Genomic DNA, 19916 nt, shown 5'->3' with positions numbered 1-19916 from the left:
AAAACACGGGGTTTGAATTGTGGATACTGTGGTGAAATTGAGTAGGGAAAAGAACTGGAGGAATTATGGTTGAATCTGTAACACAAAAGGAGGGGGAAAATAAAACCCCCAAAGAATTTCTTTTATAAAACAGATATTTAAAGGAATTAGCAGAAAGTGTATTTTATGCTGGCAGAGTCCTTTTACAATGTGATTGATCTTGGTTCAAAAATTGAAATGAGATAATGAGAAACAGAGATCGTACTATTTTTGTTCCACATCATATTTTTACTAGCAGATCTGAGCCAAAGTTTTGGAAAGAAGATAGGTTTGCTTATAAATTGAACTGGCCTAAAACAGAAACTTCCAAGAACAATAAAACATTTTTAAAAGTTAAATTTGATTCTAACAGATATCCTACCATTGTTTCTAATGAAAAGCCTTTTGTGACATTTAGCATTGGATTACACCAGTCTGGTACAAAAACAGAAAAACCGAGCACTTAGTGATCTTCTGGACCCTTGAGTCAAACTTTAATGTGCATGTTGATCATCTGGGATCTTATTAAAATTCATATTCTGATTCAGTTGGTTGGTGGGACCTGATGCTTCATTTCAAACAAGCTCTGAGGTGATGCTAATGCTGCTGGGCCACATGCAACATTTTGACTAGAAAAGATTTAGGAGCAATTTTGTGTTAATTGGGTTTCTCTGGTGGCTCAGACCATAAAGAATCTTCCGTCAATGCAGGAGACCCGGGTTCAATCCCTGGGTTGGGAAGATTCTCTTGGAGAAGAAATGGCTACCCACGCCAGTATTCTTGCCTGGAGAATTACATGAACAGAGGAGCCTAATGGGTTACAGTCCACGAGGTTTTCAAAAACATAACTGAGTGACTAAACACTTTCTGTTTTTGGTAAATCACCTGTAGAGAAAAATAATCACCTTTTGTTTTTTATGAGAATCAGAATGCAATTTTAGCATATTTTACATTGTTGATAATATTATGGGTAATAAAACAGCCTGAATTTAAGAGCCAAACTTGACAACCATCCTAAGGATAGATTCAGAACAATTAGTTTCCAAAACTGATTGTTCAGTTCAGTTCAGTTCAATCTCTCAGTCGTGTCGAGTTTGACTCTTTGCGACCTCATGGAGTGCAGCACGCCAGGCTTCCCTGTCCATCACCAACTCTCAGTTGGTGATTGAGATAGATTGTAGATATAAACTGTCTCATGAAGCATTAAACTGTCAAGGAAGACAGTGGAGGTAAGACAAATGTGTGGTTCATTTAGCCTGATGTGGATCTTTCCTGTTTTTTTCTGCTACTCAGTTACGTCACTTGTTTAGTTGCTAAGTTGTGTCCGATTCTTTTGCAACCCCGTGGACTGTAGCCCGCCAGCTTTCTCTGTCCATGGGATCTCCCAAACAAGAATAGTGGAGTAGATCCTCCCAACGTGAGTCTCCTGCATTGACTCGCAAATTATTTACCACTGAGCCAGCAGGGAAGTCTTTGAAAACAGCCTGAAATATAGACCCAGGTGATCTACACGGTAATAACCCACCTTGATGGGATTATTGAGAGGTACAGACTCACTGTCCTGCTGGCGACCTACCAATGCTGGTATCTGGCTTGGCAAGCTGTTAGTGGAGCGGAGCTGACCAGTTTGCTCCTGTCCTCTGGTTGACAATGAAGCCTCAGAGGTGTGCCTGATACATTTGATCCCCTAGTGGGGCATGAGGTCCCAGTAACTCCAGGCCAGTCAGCTGTTCCTGAAGCATCCTAAGCTGTTAGTTGAGAGAGAGCCCCCTAAGGGCGCTGGCTTACCAGCGTCATGGGAAATCCTGCTCATGTTGAGCAGTACCTGAAAGATACATAGCAGGGAAGTAAGTTTTCTCTTCTGGAGACACTTTCCCCCTTCCCAACAGTTTCTTTTCTTTCTTTTTTAAAAAATTAATTTATTTTTATTTGACTGCACTGGGTCTCAGTGTGGCATGCATCGTTTAAGTTTTGGCATGCGAACCCTTAGTTGAGGCGTGTGGGATCTAATTCCCTGACCAGGGGTCAAACCTGAGTGTCCCACATCAGGAGTGCAGAGTCTTAGCCACTGGACCAGCAGGGAAGTTCAACAGTTTCTTTAATCTTGCTAAGCCATTCTTTCTTCTTCTCTTTATCTTGTCCTTCTCAGCAAAAATTAATTACTTCTGAAAAAAGAAGAGCGTGCGCTCACTTCATTTACTTTTTAAAAAATCATTAAATTACCTTTTTATTTAAAAAATAATTTTACATGAATAAAATATTACGGGGCAGCAAAAGTTCCCCATCCATATTCCCATACCTTCTCATCACAGAGATAAACGGTGTTTTCAATTTTATGTTTATCACCTCTACGCAAGTTTATATACTGTTATTATATGTATATTTTATGTATATATATATATCAGTTCAGTTCAGTTCAGTCACTCAGTTGTGTCCAACTCTTTGTGACCCCATGGACTGCAGGACACCAGGCCTCCCTGTCCATCACCAACTTCCAGAGTTTACTCAAACTCATGTCCATTGAGTCAGTGATGCCATACACCTGTCTCCATACACACAACATAATATTGCTTTCTGTTTTATTCTTTACACAAGTGCAGTAATGCTTACTGATTTTGCTGAAATTGTGCTAAATTTATAGATTGATTTTGGAAGAATCTTTATATAGAGACTTTTCGTATTAAATTTGGAATATCTCTCCATTTATTCAGTCTCCTTTTAGATCCTTCACTAAAAGTTTATATATTTTCTATAAAAGTCTTATAGATATTTTGTTACATTTATTCCTAGGCATCTTATTTTTTATTGCTATTAAAAATGGCATCTGTTTAAAAATTATGGATGTACCCTGACCACCTTACTAAAATAACCTTCCTTAATGACTACACTTTTTCCTCCTAGAATTTATCACTGCCTCATAGTATTTCTATTTCTTTGTTTATTATCTACTTTTAGAATATAAGTTTCCCAAAGGAAGGAACATTATTTTCTTCATTATCTTGTCCCAGTGTCCCAATATAATAGAGAGACAAGTATTTGTTGTGTGAATGTTGACTTAGGTACAGTTCCTAAATTTTTGTTTGCTGGTTTAAGGAAACTGTATTAATTTTTGCCTATTATCTTATCCAGCAGCCATTCTATTTTCTAGAATGTCAAAAATTCTGCATCTTGTGTGCTTCTCTATCTTCAGTGCCTAGAAAAGGCACTTGGTGGATACTTATGAATAAACGAATGCTCTTAAATGTTGATTGGCAGCACTTGCCTTCCAGTTCTTACAGCCATTTTCCCTTTCCCCGACTTACTGCCCTGAAGAACCCTTCAATATATCATGCAACAAAGTGATGAGAGCAGGCTTTCCTGTGTTATTTCTTATTTAAAAGAAATGTTTAAAAACTTCTACCTCTAAGTATATTTGCTGTAGATATTTGGTGGGTAGCTCTCATCCAGTGAGAAAATTTCCCTCTATTTTTAATTTTCTAGAGTTTTTATGATGAATGGATCTTCAGTTTTATCAAACACTTTTCTGCATTTGTGCAGAAAACATTGATTCTTCCTTTGTGTATTTTTTGATCTAACTTTCTCTTTTAATCTGTGTGTGTGTGTGTGTGTGTATGACAAATTGTTCTAAGATCTTTTCATCTTAAACCATTGTGAGTTTAACCTGATTAAAATATACATATCTTACAGATTGATGGATTCACTTAGCTAATATTCTATGTAAGATTTTTCATCTGCATTGTTAAGTGAGCAAAATGTTTTGAGTTAGCTAAAAGACACTTGATTGAAGTTAAAGAAAAAAATTTGACAAATGAACAGGTCAACTCAGCAAGTAACTGAGGAGAATCCCCAAATTTAGTTGATCAATTTAACCCCTAATTTTTTTTTTTTTTTTTTTGTCCAATCAGAGCCTTCCAGTTGGAGGAGTCTCAGGACTGCAGCAGAGATTTTGTGGAGGTCCGGGAAGGGAACGCCACGGGGCGCCTGGTGGGACGATACTGTGGAAACGCCCTCCCCCTCAATTATTCATCCACTGTCGGGCACATCCTGTGGATTAGATTTGTCTCCGACGGCTCAGGCACTGGCATGGGCTTCCAAGCTGCATTTGCCAGCAGTGAGTTGGTTGTTTTAGTGATGGCTTCCAGAAGGTGTCCTACATACTCGGAAGGATAGCAGTGGTTTCAGTAATGCATTAAGAACAATTTATTTATTGTCTCTGTGGAATTACTTTATAATGTATTAGAAAAACTAAATTATATATGAATGGCTCATAAACAGCCAGGGAGAACATTCTCAGTAGCTCTAAGATTCTTTTTTAAGCTCTAGTGTCTGCCTAATTTTAAGTTAAACTTTTTTATGAGAGTGTGTTAAAAGAGTTTTTTTAAATTATATTTTTGTTTCAGTTTGGTATTCTTATGTCAAATGTGTTTCATTTGATGCCATAAACTCTATAGTCTGCTAATTAAAAACATTTAGTATTACTTTAGGATACTCCTAAGTGCTCAGATGTTATAACAACAGGATATTTTTCTAATAAGATAAAGTATGAAATATTTTTATTTTCTAACTCAGTTTTTTCATAATGTGCTATTATGGTATTCTACATGTGATTTAAAATGTCACTTTCTCTTTTATAATTTTAAAACATATGTTTCATTCTTTTGTAAGCAAAATAAAGTAAACCAAAATTATAGAACAGGGCTGGTAATGCCCCTTGCCTTGTCTCCAGGTCCCCTGGGATCTGGGAACCCATTTTACATGGGAAGCTATTGCTTATTTTCACACTGAGGAGCCTTCCAGGGAGATGGAATTCCATTCACAATATCAACTCTTCTCCAAGGAATTAATAGATAGCAGAGAAACCACAAGGGAAGCAGTATTTCTTTCAGTTTTGAGAAAAGAAATTGCAGTCAATTAAAAGTCCATCCTTTTCAACACCCCTTGCCTTTTGTTTCTTTCATTTGATTAAAAAGCTGTTCCAAGTAGGTCTGATTTACTACCCTGTTTTCCTTCCTAGTATTTGGCAATGATAACATTGTGGGAACTCATGGGAAAATTGCCTCTCCCTTGTGGCCTGGAAATTACCCCCACAACTCCAATTACCAATGGATAGTGAATGTGGAAGAATCTCAGGTTATTCATGCCAGAATCTTGGAGATGGACATGGAGGGCACACTTAACTGCTATTATGACAAATTGAAGGTGAGTTTTTAAGAGCAATTGATGTTTATACATTTTGGTGAATTGCTATTGGCAATGATAGATCCAAGTTATTGTCTATTCAAGCATTTGCGAATCATAGCAGATGGTCTACCCTACACCATGAATAACCCTGTTAGGTTACCCAAACAATGGTAATTCTGGTATTATATTTGTTAGTTTTGATTCTGTAGCTAACTTTTTTCAGCATTATTGTAATTTTTCTGTTGGGCTTATCTAAGCATGTATATTTATCTTAATTAAGTATTTATCCTATTTTATATCCCATTACCCTGTTCATTCTTATGTTAGAATGCTAAAAATTTGAACAATCATTTAAAAATAAGTATAAGTACTTATATTTAAGTATAAAAGTTGTGGTGATCATTGCCATTCAGACATTGGTTACTGCACCAATCCGAAGCACTATCAGATTACTTTTCATCCAGCTTTATTGAGATATATTTGACAAATAAATACTGTGTATATTTAAGATGTACAATTGGGTCGTTTCATATATGTACACACTATAAAATAGTAATCACAATCAAGCTGGTTGACACATACATCACGTCAGTTACCATGTTCTTTATTTTTGATGTGATAAGAACACATAAGATCTGCCCTGTTAGCAAATGTAAAGTGTTACAATGAACTGTTATTAGCTATAGTCACATCGCTCTACTTTACATCTTTAGAATTATTAATCTCGCACTACTGAAACTTTGTACCCTTTGACCAGCTCCCTATTTCCCACTCACCCATCTCCTGGCAACCACACTCTATTTCCTGCTTCTATGGATTTGACTTTTTTACTATCAGATTCTTGAAGGCCAAGATGCCATCTTATTCGTTTTAGGTCCACAATGCTTCACATAGGATCCAGTACTTGATAGATGCTCAGTTTGTTGGACAGAATTATCAGATAATTTGAAATCTGAACTTACATAACAGCTTCAATTGAGAAATTTGTAATAACACTCATAACAAATTTATTCAAATTATTTACAAGATGGAGGGAAGGATGAAAAGTGTAATTGGATAGCATCCATTCATGGGTGCAGAAAACTAAACGTGCTCAAGACTATGTATTTGGAAATTGTCACAAAATATATCTCTAATTAGGTAATCTAACATTTTGAACCAAATGAAAGAGATTTCTAGAGCTTTGAGTATGCTGAACCCATGCAAGCTATGATTCTTCTGTTGTTGCCAATTCTGCTTCTTTACTTCTTTGGAAAGAAACTCTGTTTCTTTACTTACCTGTGGACAGGTGAGCTCCTTCAGGACACCTGTCCACTTTCTCTCATGAAACTTTTCCTTTTTCTTGTTACTTTTCCCCTTTCTTCCCAATTCCTCCCTTTGAGGCCCCAGAGCACATTCAGTAAGCACTGTTGAGCAACTATCTTGGTTGCTACTTTTCTACCCACACATTTTACTGTAAATCGTATAGTGAGCTACATCACATGGAGCATGTTTATTAATATAATTCCGCAGGAATGAGAAGTGATTTTAAAACACATTTAATTGTTTGCAGTCATATTTTGTATTTCATTATACTTTCTTTTCTAAACTTATATGTAATGTTTGCTTATTTATGATACAATTATAATAAATTATAATAAAAATATATTAAAAATTATAATAAAATTATAATAAAAATTATAATAAAAAATTATCCTTTTGACTTTCTATTTATGAAGAAAATGGAGGCGATTCCCTAAGTTCAGTGCTTTGTTCTCTGTCTTTTCCATGCAGATTTACGATGGGGCTGGCATTCACTCCCGCCTGGTTGGAACCTACTGTGGTACCCAAACCGACTCTTTCAGCTCCACTGGAAGTTCTCTGACATTTCAGTTTTCTTCTGATTCTTCCGTCTCAGGGAGAGGATTCCTCTTGGAGTGGTTTGCAATGAATGCCTCTGTTGGACCTGTACCTACCATTGCGACAGGTCTGTTAGTAATAAATGGCATTCTTTATAGGGGCTGATACGTGTAGACTAATATTTCCAAGAGTCCTGCTAATAAAGGCCAAATACACAAATGAATAGGAATAATAATTGCAGTCTCAAAACCCTTCCTCCGTATGTTCAGATGTTCTTCTACTCTCATAAATACATAAAGATTACATGTTTATTCCAAAAAGTGCTGGTTTCCCATTATATTTTCATAATAATTAAGGGCTTAGGAAAACATTTATTTTAATTAATTAATTTATTTGGCTGCTCCAGGTCTTACTTGCAGCACATAGGATTGTCCATCTTTGTTGGTTGTGGCTCGTGGGATCTTTAGTGGTGGCACGTGGGATCTTTTTTTTTTTTTAAGTTGGGTATGTGAATCTAGTTCCCTGACCAGGTGTTGAACCCCGGCCCCCTGCACTTGTAGTAGAGTCTTAGCTGCTGGACCACCAGGGAAGTCCTGATAATTGAGAGTTCAACATCCACAAGACATTACGCTTACAGTTTCTAGAAACCACTTTAGAGATCTCTGAAAGTTCGGTTTGCAAATACCATGCACACACACACAATAGATAAAGATCAACTGATAGAAATATTTTCCTCTGTATTAAATATCCTTTATTTTTCCTCTGTTATTATAAGTGTGCCTTCAGAAATGCTTTGCTTGGTACTTAGCAGGTGATAAACTGTCATGTTTCAAGGTAAAGGTGGCCTAAATTGTAAGCTTTTATTTTCCTACTTTAAAGATATGTTAGACTCCCTCAGTATGCTGTGTTTTGGGAGACTGTTAAGCAGCTGAACGACTACAACAGTAGTCTTCATGCTTGACAAATAATAGACGCTCCATAACTGGGTGAAGTGGCAAAATGATGGTGAAAACAGTAGAATGCAATGTGTTTTTCATAAAAAATATGGAAATCACAGCTGTCTGAATTAGTGGAAAAATATTTATAAATTTCTTTGAGAAAATTGTTTGAATTTGGTTGTTTCAGTATAGGATTGTGGCTTTACACTTAAAATGTACCTTCTTTTCTACCAGCGCTATTTCAAAGCTGTTGCTTTTCATTCTGCAGGTGCTTGTGGTGGGTTCCTGCAAACAGGAGATACTCCAGTCTTCCTCTACTCCCCAGGCTGGCCTGAAAGCTACAGTAATGGCGCCAACTGTATGTGGCTCATCCAGGCTCCAGATTCTACTGTGGAACTCAACATCCTTTCCCTGGACATTGAATCTCATAGCACATGCAGCTATGATAAACTTGTGATAAGAGATGGTGAGAAACATTTAAAAAGCAAAATAAAGTAAAAAACTACCTAGTTTCAACCCTGACACATATTTAGTTACATTCAGTTATAATCATACTTGTTTACTGCCTTCATCCAGTTTGTATGGAATCATGAGATACTAGAATTGGCTACATTTATGCAGAACACAGGCTTCCCTGGTGGCTCAGTGGTAAAGAATCAGCCTGCCAGTGCAGGAGATGCAAGTTCGATCTCTGGTCCAGGAAGATGCCCTGGAGAAGTAAGTGGCAACCCACTTGAGTATTCTTGCCTGAAGAATCCCATGGACGGAGGAGCCTGGTGGGCTACAGTCCATAGGGTCGCAGAGTCAGGCACAACTTAGCAACTGGACAACAAAAATAACGACTACAGAAAATAAGGAAAATATTAAATTGCCATAGCAAGATAATTCACACACTACACATTATGTCAGGGAGAGCATTAGGAAACATTATATCTTGTTTAAGAAGGAAATTATAATCTGAGTTTCCAGGTTGTGCTGCTTTCTCATTTAAAGGCTATGGAAATCAATCTTGATGTGTTGTATCTATGGCTTTAAGATCCAAGTATGAAAAGTACTTATAATTTCAATGTATTCAGTTTTCCATGTCTACTGAATCTCTGGCTAGAATGGGTTGAAAAGTGAAATTCACTCAGTTGTGTCTGACTCTTTGTGACCATACAGTCCATGGAATTCTCCAGGACAGGATACTGGAGTGGGTAGCCTTTCCCTTCCCGAGAGGATCTTCCCAACCCAGTGACTGAACCTAGGTTTCCCGCATTGTAGGCAGATTCTTTACCAGCTGAGCTACCAGGGAAGCCCCCAGAATGGGTAGTATTAAGGGCTAACAGTTTTCGTCTTTTCCTTGTAGTAATGCTAGACAGGGAATGAGAGGTGTGACTGATGCTATAGTGAAAGATGTAGAGTTGTAACTTCGCGATCTGCATGGAACAGAGAAGAGGGAGGCTGTGTCCTCTTGTCAGTGTTTCTCACTGTTTGGTCCCCAGCCCAGCAGCATCAACATCACTTGGGAACTTGTTAGTGATGCATACTCAGTGCCCCACCCCAGATCAACTAAACTAGAAACTCTCAGATGGGTTCTAGATCTGTCTCCAGTTAACGTCAAGATCAGGGTGAGGAGAGTAAGACAGGATTGGGCAAGTACAGAGGCAGATCCTGTCTTCATTTAAAACTAGAATGTTTTATTCACCTTACATTTCATTTCCATTTTTGGAAGATTGCACTAAAATATTTCTATCTTGATTCCTGAGGTCTTTGACGTCTTCTTGAATTTTGCCCCCATTATATCTACTACTGTTGGCAAGAATCCCTTAGAAGAAATGGAGTAGCCATCATAGGCAACAAAAGAGTGCAAAATGCAGTACTTGAATGCAAGCTCAAAAATCACAGAATGATCTCTGTTCATTTCCAAGGCAAACCATTCACTATCACAGTAATTCAAATCTATGCCCCGACCAGTAATGATGAAGAAGCTAAAGTTGAAGAATTCTATGAAGACCTACAAGACCTTCTAGAACTAACACCCAAAAAAGATGTCCTTTTCATGATAGGAGACTGGAATGCAAAAGTAGAAAGTCAAGAAACACCTGGAATAACAGGCAAATTTGGCCTTGGAGTACAGAATGAAGCAGGGCAAAGGCTAATAGAGTTCTGCCAAGAAAATGCACTGGTCATAGCAAACACCCTCTTCCAACAACACAAGAGAAGACTCTACACATGGACATCACCAGATGGTCAACACCAAAATCAGATTGATTATATTCTTTGCAGCCAAAGATGGAGAAGCTCTATACAGTCAGGAAAAACAAGACCAGGAGCTGACTGTGGCTCAGATCATGAACTCCTTATTGCCAAATTCAGCCTGAAATTGAAGAAAGTAGGGAAAACCACTAGACCATTCAAGTATGACTTAAATCAAATCCCTTACAATTATACAATAGAAGTGAGAAATAGGTTCAAGGGATTAGATCTGATGGACAGAGTACCTGAACAACTATGGATAGAGGTTCATGACATTGTACAGGAGACAGGGATCAAGATCATCCCCAAGAAAAAGAAATGAAAAAAAGCAAAATGGCTGTCTGGGGAGGCCTTACAAATAGCTGTGAAAAGAAGAGAAGTAAAAGGCACAGGAGAAAAAGAAAGGTATACCTATTTGAATTCAGAGTTCCAAAGAATAGCAAGGAGAGATAAGAAAGTCTTCCTCAGTGATCAATGCAAAGAAATAGAGGAAAACAATAGAATGGGAAAGACTAGAGATCTCTTCAAGAAAATTAGAGATATCAAGGGAATATTTCATGCAAAGATGGGCACAATAAAGGACAGAAATGATATGGACCTAACAGGAGCTGAAGATATTAAGAAGAGGTGGCAAGAATACACAGAGGAATTATACAAAAACAGATCTTCATGACCCAGATAATCACAATGTTATGATCACTAACCTAGAGCCAGACATCCTGGAATGCAAAGTCAAGTGGGCCTTAGGAAGCATCACTACAAACAAAGCTAGGGGAGGTGATGGAATTCTAGTTGAGCTATTTCAAATCCTAAAAATTGATGCTGTGAAAGTGCTGCACTCAATGTACCAGCAAATTTGGAAAACTTAGCAGTGGCCACAGGACTGGCAAAGGTCAGTTTTCATTCCAATCCCAAAGAAAGGCAATGCCAAAGAATGTTCAAACTACCACACAATTGCACTCATCTCACATGCTAGTAAAGTAATGCTCAAAATTCTCCAAGCCAGGCTTCAACAGTACATGAACTGTGAACTTCCAGAAGTTCAAGCTGGATTTAGAAAAGGCAGAGGAACCAGAGATCAAATTGCCAACATCCGTTGGATCATCGAAAAAGCAAGAGAGTTCCAGAAAAACATCTAATTCTGCTTTATTGACTATGCCAAAGCCTTTGACTGTGTGGATCACAACAAACTGTGGAAAATTCTGAAACAGATGGGAATACCAGACCACCTGACCTGCCTCCTGAGAAATCTGTATGCAGGTCAGGAAGCAACAGTTAGAACCGGACATGGAACAACAGACTGGTTCCAAATCTGGAAAGGAGTATGTCAAGACTGTATATTGTCACCCTGCTTATTTAACTTGTATGCAGAGTACATCATGTGAAATGCTGGGCTGGATGAAGCACAAGCTGGAATCAAGATTGCTGGGAGAAATATCAATAACTTCAGGTATGCGGTGACACCACACTTACGGCAGAAAGCGAAGAAGAACTAAAGAGCCTCTTGATGAAAGTGAAAGAGGAGAGTGAAAAAGTTGGCTTAACACTCAACATTCAGATAACTAAGATCATGGCATCTGGTACGATCACTTCATGGCAAATAGATGGGGAAACAGTGGAAACAGTGACAAAGTTTATTTTTTGTGGCTCCAAAATCACTGCAGATGGTGACTGCAGCCATGAAATTAAAAGACTATTACTCCTTGGAAGAAAAGTTATGACCAACCTAGACAGCATATTAAAAAGCAGAGACATTGCTTTGCTGCCAAATGTCCATCTAATCAAAGCTATAGTTTTTCCAGTAATCATGTATGGATGTGAGAGTTGGACTATAAAGAAAGCTGAGTGCCAAAGAATTGATGCTTTTGAATTGCGGTGTTGGAGAAGACTCTTGAGAGTCAATTGGACTGAAAGGATATCAAATCAGTCCATCCTAAAGGAAATGAGTCCTGAATATTCATTGGAAGGACTGATGCTGAAGCTGAAACTCCAATACTTTGGCCACCTGATGCGAAGAACAGACTCTTTGAAAAGACCTTGATGCCGGCAAAGACTGAAGGCAGGAGGAGAAGGGGACGACAGAGGATGAGGTGGTTGGATGGCGTCACCAATTCAGTGGACACGGGTTTGTGTAGACTCTGGCAGCTGGTGATGGACAGGGAGGCCTGATGTGCTACAGTTCATGGGGTCACAAAGAGTCGGACATGACTGAGTGACTGAACTGAACTGAACTAATAGTGCAGGCTCAGCATTATGGGTTTTATTTCCGAAAAGATGCAAGAAGCATAGAGTTTTATATGAATTTCCTAGTTATTAAATTTTGGCAATTAATGAAAAATGCTTCATAGCCTTTTTTTTGGACCAAACAAGTATATTTGCTGTTGGTCCACAGGTGTCTAATGTGCATTTTTGTGTCTCCTGTATCTACTCAACCATAGACCACCCCCTGCTATTTATAGTGAGGAAAAATCAAATGGCAGAGCGTCTTTGCTTTCCCGCTGTAGGGCAGAAGGTGAAGACTCAGGTCAATCATATAAACGTGTTTAGATGGTAAGCCATAACTTTCTACCTTTTTCCTATCAAAAGTCTCCTGTAAGCACATTGCCCAGAGGAAGTATCATCTTTCCTTCTTTTTTTAAATTCTTTCCTTAGAAAAAAAATGAAAGTCAATAGACCCAGCTCAGTCTCACCGAAAGATAAAATATACACTTATGAAATAAAGCTTCAAAATTTTCTGATGCAGATAATCAGAAATTAAGTCAACAGATTTGGGCTGAAATATATAGCAAACTAGTATAATGAAGATAAAAATGCAAGAGGAATTACAGATAAACTTCTGAATGATAAAATAACGCATAGTTACCAGAAGTCAGAACTCCTCTAAAGAACGCCACGTATTTATAGCTGTGCCACTACATTCGGGAACTTGTTTTCTAAACTAGCTAGTAATGTGTGAGTTTTAGGTTGTAGTCAATGTCAAAAAAGAATCATTTTGCTAGTTGAGTGAAAGGGTCGATTTGCTCGTGTCTTACATTCTATTTTTATGTATTTTTTAAGTTTGAAATCATTAATTCTATGCCTTAGGGGGAAAAAGCAATGTATTTTCCCAGTCAAGGCATCCAAGTCTGTTATAATCCCCTTTGCTCCATTCAGGCTTTAACTGAAACAGCTGTTTTGATCAACATTTAAAATTGAGAGAAGCCAAAGGGAAAAGGGCCATGGGGTGACCCAGTCCTCAGTGGTGTTTCTGGAGTGCACACTTGCTGATGCTAGCTTTTTTTCATCTTCTACACATGGACAGAAGTGTGTTCATTTAATGGCAGAACAAACAATGAGCAACCAAGAAATGAAAAGGAAAAAGAGAAACCCTCTGAAGGTGAAGGCACACTTCTGGGCAAATGACCTTATAACACTAGCACTGGATCTGGAGATGAAGAATCAAATGTTTTGTTTTTTGGGTACTTGACCTTCAGCAGTCAGAATAGCTTAGTTTAGTGTCTGATGCACACATCAGCACTGGTCCTCAATTACTTCCCAACCCCACATCTTGTTTTGAGTTTTAGTTCCAGGAAGAACTGTCAACCAGTGTTTGGAAAGGCAGTGGAACTGGCAAAGAAGTCATTATTAAAGTGTAAAGAAAAAGGCAGGCAGCCCCACTGCAAACCACGATGATGTAACCCCTGGAGTGTACCTGTATCTGATAATCTCGTTGTCTCCTAGGAATGGGGGTGTTTTGAGAATAATGTACGAGGTGCTTCTGCTGGGTTGCACTGGTGGTGGAGCCAATTCTTTAAAAATGTTTTTCATTGGAGTACAGTTGATTTTCAATGTTGTATTAGTTTCAGGTGTACAGTAAAGTGAATCAGTTATCCATATACGTATATTCACTCTTTTTAAGATTCTTTCCCCATATAGGTAATTATAGAGTATTGAGTAGAATTCCCTTTGCTATGTATTAATAGTAGATATTTATCGATTATCTGTTTTATATATAGTAGTGTATATATGTTAATCCCAATCTCCCAACTTATTCCTCTCCACTCCCCTATGGTAACCACAGATTTGTTTTCCACATCTGTTTCTCTCTTTCTGTTTTGTAAATAAGTTGTGGAGGTGACTCATAAGACAGCATGTTGTCACACTGACATTTCCTTTCCTTGGTCATAGGAGACAACAGCATGGCCCAGGAGCTAGCCGTTCTCTGCGGCAGGGAGGTCCCCGGACCCATCCGGTCAACTGGAGAGTACATGGTGATCCACTTCACCTCGGACTTCAGTGTAACTGGGGCAGGCTTTAATGCGTCCTTTCACAAGAGTAATATATTCTCTTAATTTGTTCTAATTCATTTCATCTCACCTCACCTATCTCTTGCTGTCTCTCTAACATACTCTGCTCGTTTTTCAATGCCAAGACACAGATTGTAAGTCAGAGTGCACAAGTCTCTGCCTAGCCTCTGGGGAGGAGGGGTTATCCTGATGTCACGTACTAAGTCCTGATCAAAAAAACAAACAACAAAAAAAAAACCGGTCACATTGTACAGAAGGATCCTCTGCCTTCAGTTTTCTGGGTGGGACAACTTCTCTCCATAGTAAGTCTAAGAGGAAGATGTCTCAAGCAATATTTCAGCCCAGGTGATGGCTGGAACCAGAAGACAGTGCATATCCATAACACAGCAGAGGAGCAATAAGTCAGAGCTATCCTCAGTCTAAGAAATAACCAGTCAAGTAATATAGGAGAAATCGTTGTAAATCCCTTGGTTGAAATGATTCATTTAAAGGTTGGCAGGAAGAGTTTGCTGCTCTTGAAGTATGAATTTGGTGAGTCCAAGAAGATGCACAGGATATGGGAGGCTGTCATGTGGAGTGTGATCAAGAATTTGAATGCTTGACAAAATGTGAAGTCCAGCCATCATTTTCAGCCCAAACTGGATTAAAGTTAAAGAAGTAGCCTACAGAATGTGCAGGATCTGAAGATTCCCATATTTGTAACTGAAAAACATAATTTTAAAGTAGATTATCAATCTAGACATTAAACATGAACATTTCCCCCACTATTATGTATGGTTATTAGAGAGTAGGGAGCAATTGAAAATAAATGATCACCTTTACAGTCAAGGGGGGCTGGCTGTGGAATGGTTTAGGACAATGGGCTTTGGAATTAGATGGACCTAAGGTAAATTTCCACTGCTGCATTTTAGCTAGTGGTGTGAGCCCTCTGCACTCACTCACTGATGTTCCAGTCGGTCCCTGATAGCTGGCAAATGCCTGACTTCACTTAGGATGTTGAGCTCCCGTTTCTGTCAGATCTCTGCTCAGATAAAACCACAGTTACGTGGCCTTCTCTAACTACTCCAGACAATAAAATTCCATTTTCCCACTCCCAATTCATCTTTGTAAACTTATCACCACCTCACATATTACATTTATGTTTGCTGTGTGTCTGACTTGTCTGTAAAGGAGGCTTCATGAAAGTTAAGGGAATTGTCTCTACTGCTGACTTCTACATCCCTATCTTACTAACAAAAGCACAATGAGGACCCAGGAGCATGTGCTCCATCCATACTTGTGCTCATTGTTTCCAACATTTTGGTCCCAAGTGAGTTTCAAACCACATTTCTATTGCCTACACTTTGAGAATTCTCAAGACAAACAGAAAAAGCATCAAAATCCAGTTGCGAATGTTATCTAAATGCAATCTTTGTTTCTTCTTGGCAAGGTTGTGGTGGATACTTGCATGCAGACCGGGGAATTATCACATCACCCAGGTACCCCGAGACCTACACACCAAATCTCAACTGCTCTTGGCATGTCCAGGTCCAGAGTGGCCTGACCATTGCTGTCCACTTTGAACAGCCCTTCCAGATTCTAAACAGAGACTCCTCTTGCAACCAGGGGGATTACTTGGTGGTAGGTCTTTTTTGCTGCTTTTTCTAATTACTTTTTCTATACACTTCATAACAAATGATGATATTTTTCCTTTTGGGCTGTAAGTTGATAAAACCTGTATACCTTGTCTTCATCAGTATGAAGGTAATTGTGCAATTTTGATTTGTCTTTCCAGCTCAAAAATGGACCTGATCTTTCTTCTCCACCCTTGGGTCCCCATGGAGGAAATGGTCGTTTTTGTGGCAGTCACCCTTCATCCACTCTGTTCACTTCGGATAATCAAATGTTTGTTCAATTTATTTCTGATAATAGTAATGAAGGGCAAGGATTTAAGATCACATACGAGGCAAAGAGTTTGGGTAAGTGTTTTCACTGAGAATTTTGTCTGTACTTTTCCTGAAATTGCTTGGTCTTCCTTGTTTAGATTTCAGGAAAAAATATCTAGCTTTTTTTTTTTTTCCCCTGAACTAAGAATAATGATGTTATTAGGAATAGCTACCTATTATCAGGCACTTACTTTGTGCTGGATACAATTGCTACCTCATCATGACTACATCTTTTCATTGTTTCCATTCTCTAGATAAGTAAGGTGAGGCTTAGATTGTACAAGAAAATGAATGAACTTTTACATGAGTATAAATTGAGCTGATCTTAGTGATCCCTGAAATTCCCTATACTTTTCCATTATAAAATGTCTGGTCATAAGTTATATTTGGTTACAGAAACCTTGTAAGTATGATAATTACATTGTTTTATAATCATTTGTATGCTTCTTTTTAGATGAATGTATAGTCCTTTGATTCTATTATTACCCATCTAATTATATAGTACAGTAATGGTCTGACTTAATTACACTTGATTGTAATTGTATTTAATTCTGCTGTAATGATTTGATTTTTGTGACATTTACTTTAGATAACATTTAATTGAATAAATAAGTAAACAAGCTTCAAAAAAAAGAGGGAGCAGTGTCAGTAGAGAGTGAGTCTTTGGTCCCTTAAAATGAGATAATTCTAATTTCAGTTTAATCCTATGACCTCAGTCTCATATTCCTGGATATATTTCAAAATATATATTCATCTAAATGAAGCCATATGTTTTATGGCACATTCTTGAAAGTATGAGAATTTAAAACATCAGCATAATTTCCTCCTCTAAGGAAATGGGGAGAGGAGAGGAAATAAATATCCACCAGCTGACATAGAAAATGATCTCATCCCTCCAGCAGGTTCCATGACCACCAGGAACATCCTTTCCTCTCTTCCCAGCACACATAACGCTGGTGCTTGGAGGGAGCTTTTAACAGCACAGCTTTGTGACACCAGCAGCACCACCTTCCAGGCAGCGAGTTTCTTGTCCCTCGCTGTCTCCACGCTCAGCTTTGCTGCTGAGTTATGAATGGTCAGGATTTCACAAGGTCCTGAGACTTTACAGAGTCCTAGTGCCTTGTGTTTAGTAAGTAGACCCAGAACTCTGCTTTTCCATCTTTACCCAGGTAGACTCAGTCTTGAATTATATTTTCAAAGTCAATATTTAGTGGGAATTCATATACACTAAGGGTCTATTTGCAAACACTATAATTCTATCATTGCTTTGTGGGTCCTCTATTCACGAAAGATGGTTATCACCATTGGTTATCACCACTTCCCCATCTTTCTGCCTTAATATTAGACTTAAAAGTCTTTTAAGATTTCAAAACTGGTTGCAATATGATCACTCTTGTTGATCTCAACTTTCTGATTCAAGCATCTCCCCCAACTATAGTCAGCTCTACTTCCCTTTCTTTCCACCACACCTACTTCTTTGCCACTCTTGTTTCTCAGTTTTTAACACATGCTATTCAGTGAACAACTTTTGGCGTCAAATTAGCCTCATTCTACACCATCAGCCTCCAAGAACATCCTTCTATATGGTTGATGAGATTTCTGTGTCCCTGTGCTTGATGCTTTCTTTGTCACTAGATTAATTGATATTTTAATTTATTAACTGAACATTTACAAAGGGTTTCACACTGTCCAAACCACCAAACCACTGCATAATTTATTGGCTTTAAGAAGGAGTGAAATTTCTGCTGAGAATATATGGTTTAGCAAATTAAAAAAGAACACACATGGTAGCTCCCTTGATAGCAAATTCAAAATGTATTTGCTTAAAAAGAAAAGGATTATTTCAGATGAAAGGAAATTGAGATCGGAAATACAGATAGAGACTTTTTTAAATGAAGGTGGCCATTGCCTGCGTCCTCTTTCTCCAGACTGTAGACTGATTTTCCTGTATTTCCTGACAGCCTGTGGGGGCAATATTTACATCCATAATGCTGATTCTACTGGATACGTAACCTCCCCGAACCACCCTGACCATTATCCCCAGCACGCTGACTGCATTTGGCTTATAGCTGCTCCTCCCGGGAAACTTATACGACTGCAGTTTGAAGGCCAGTTCAGTATCGAAGTAACACCCAAGTAGGTCACCTCTGTTTAACTTTCCTGCTATCTGGAGTTGGTATTTATTTTTAGCTGTCACCTTTGAGAACAGTTTCCTACGGCTTTTTTGTCTTTTCTAAAAGTTTTTATGGAAATGTAGGAAATGTAGTTCATTTACAATATTGTGTTAGTTTCAGATGTATAGCAAAGTGATTCAGTTATATATATATATATATATATTTTTTTTTTTACATTCTCTTTCATGATAGGTTATTACGTGATATTGAAAATAGTTCCCTGTGCTATACAGTAGGTTCTGGTTCACCTGCTTTTCTCAGCAGCATTTACTGCTAAGGAAATCTAGGGGTGGGGAAGGGAAATGTTAACACCTCAAGCTGAAAACCTTGCCTGCCAGTCACCCTCCCGTCAGCTGAGCAGATGATGTAAACAGATACCATTCCTCCTGACCCTGTGCACATCCTCCATGAGACTCGGAGGATGGCTGTCTGAGATTTATGTCATCTCTTCTTCCTCCCACAGGAAAAATAGAGTGTCTCTGGTAGACAAGTATTTATTTGCCCAGCCTGACACTCGGTGTCATAAATGATAAAATGCCTCTTTACCAAATGGAAATTTGTGACACCAGGGGTCACCAGGGTTAGAAACAGGACTGGAAATAAGGAGAGTCCAATTTCCCAATCTCTGTTTAATAAGAATCATTAAAGATTACAAACCAAAGAGTTTATGTCTTACTATGTTAAGCACAAAGAGATTGAAAAAAGATCTGTATTTTTCTCTTAGTTTAACAAAAGCATGTATACACTTGTATGCATGATTGTGTGGTGCAAAGCTTAGGTACGAGAGCTTTTGTTTACCAGTTCTGGACTCTTGATATAATGCCACTGTCCCCTCACTGAGCATTAATTGGCTGGTTGACTTTCTCAAGAAAGATTGGTTAAATACCTGTCCTCTTTTATGGACACAGAATTCTGGCTGAGATTCTCCATAAGCTCCGTTTACAGAGCTGTCAACAGAGTTCATCTTTGTCTCATGAAATGTGTCATAACATCATGTGAAACAAAATACCTGGGTTCTGAAATGCCTTGGGGTTGATTTTGGAGCTTCCCTGATGTCTCAGTGGTAAAGAATCTGCCTGCCAATGCAGGAGACGCAGGTTCGATCCCTGGGTTGGCAAGATCCCCTGGAGAAGGAAGTGGAGACCCACTCTAGTATTTTTGCCTGGGAAACCCTGTGGACAGAGAAGCCTGGCAGGGTACCGTCCATGGAGTTGCAGAGTTGAACATGACTGAGTGACTAAACAAATAAATATACAACAAGGGGTTGATTGGAGAATGACTTTTACATTTCTAAGGCTAACAGAAAGTGGAAGGTGA

General features: G+C 38.5%; 1 protein-coding gene across 1 annotated transcript in view; it reads left to right on the top strand.

Moving 5' to 3' along the window:
- CUBN (cubilin) overlaps window positions 1-19916 on the top strand; it is a 263943-nt gene that overhangs the window by 161739 nt on the left and 82288 nt on the right. The window contains exons 37-44 of the mRNA XM_061436135.1: window positions 3924-4129; window positions 5033-5217; window positions 6973-7165; window positions 8245-8442; window positions 14382-14528; window positions 15930-16120; window positions 16275-16458; window positions 18387-18561. Coding sequence (XP_061292119.1) covers window positions 3924-4129; window positions 5033-5217; window positions 6973-7165; window positions 8245-8442; window positions 14382-14528; window positions 15930-16120; window positions 16275-16458; window positions 18387-18561 — 1479 coding nt within the window. The remainder of the gene's footprint in view (window positions 1-3923; window positions 4130-5032; window positions 5218-6972; window positions 7166-8244; window positions 8443-14381; window positions 14529-15929; window positions 16121-16274; window positions 16459-18386; window positions 18562-19916) is intronic.

The sequence above is a fragment of the Bos javanicus genome, chromosome 13 (assembly GCF_032452875.1).
Source record: "Bos javanicus breed banteng chromosome 13, ARS-OSU_banteng_1.0, whole genome shotgun sequence".
Taxonomy (NCBI): Eukaryota; Metazoa; Chordata; class Mammalia; order Artiodactyla; family Bovidae; genus Bos; species Bos javanicus.
Note: the sequence above shows the minus strand (reverse complement) of the source record. Positions and strands in the feature narration are given on the sequence as shown.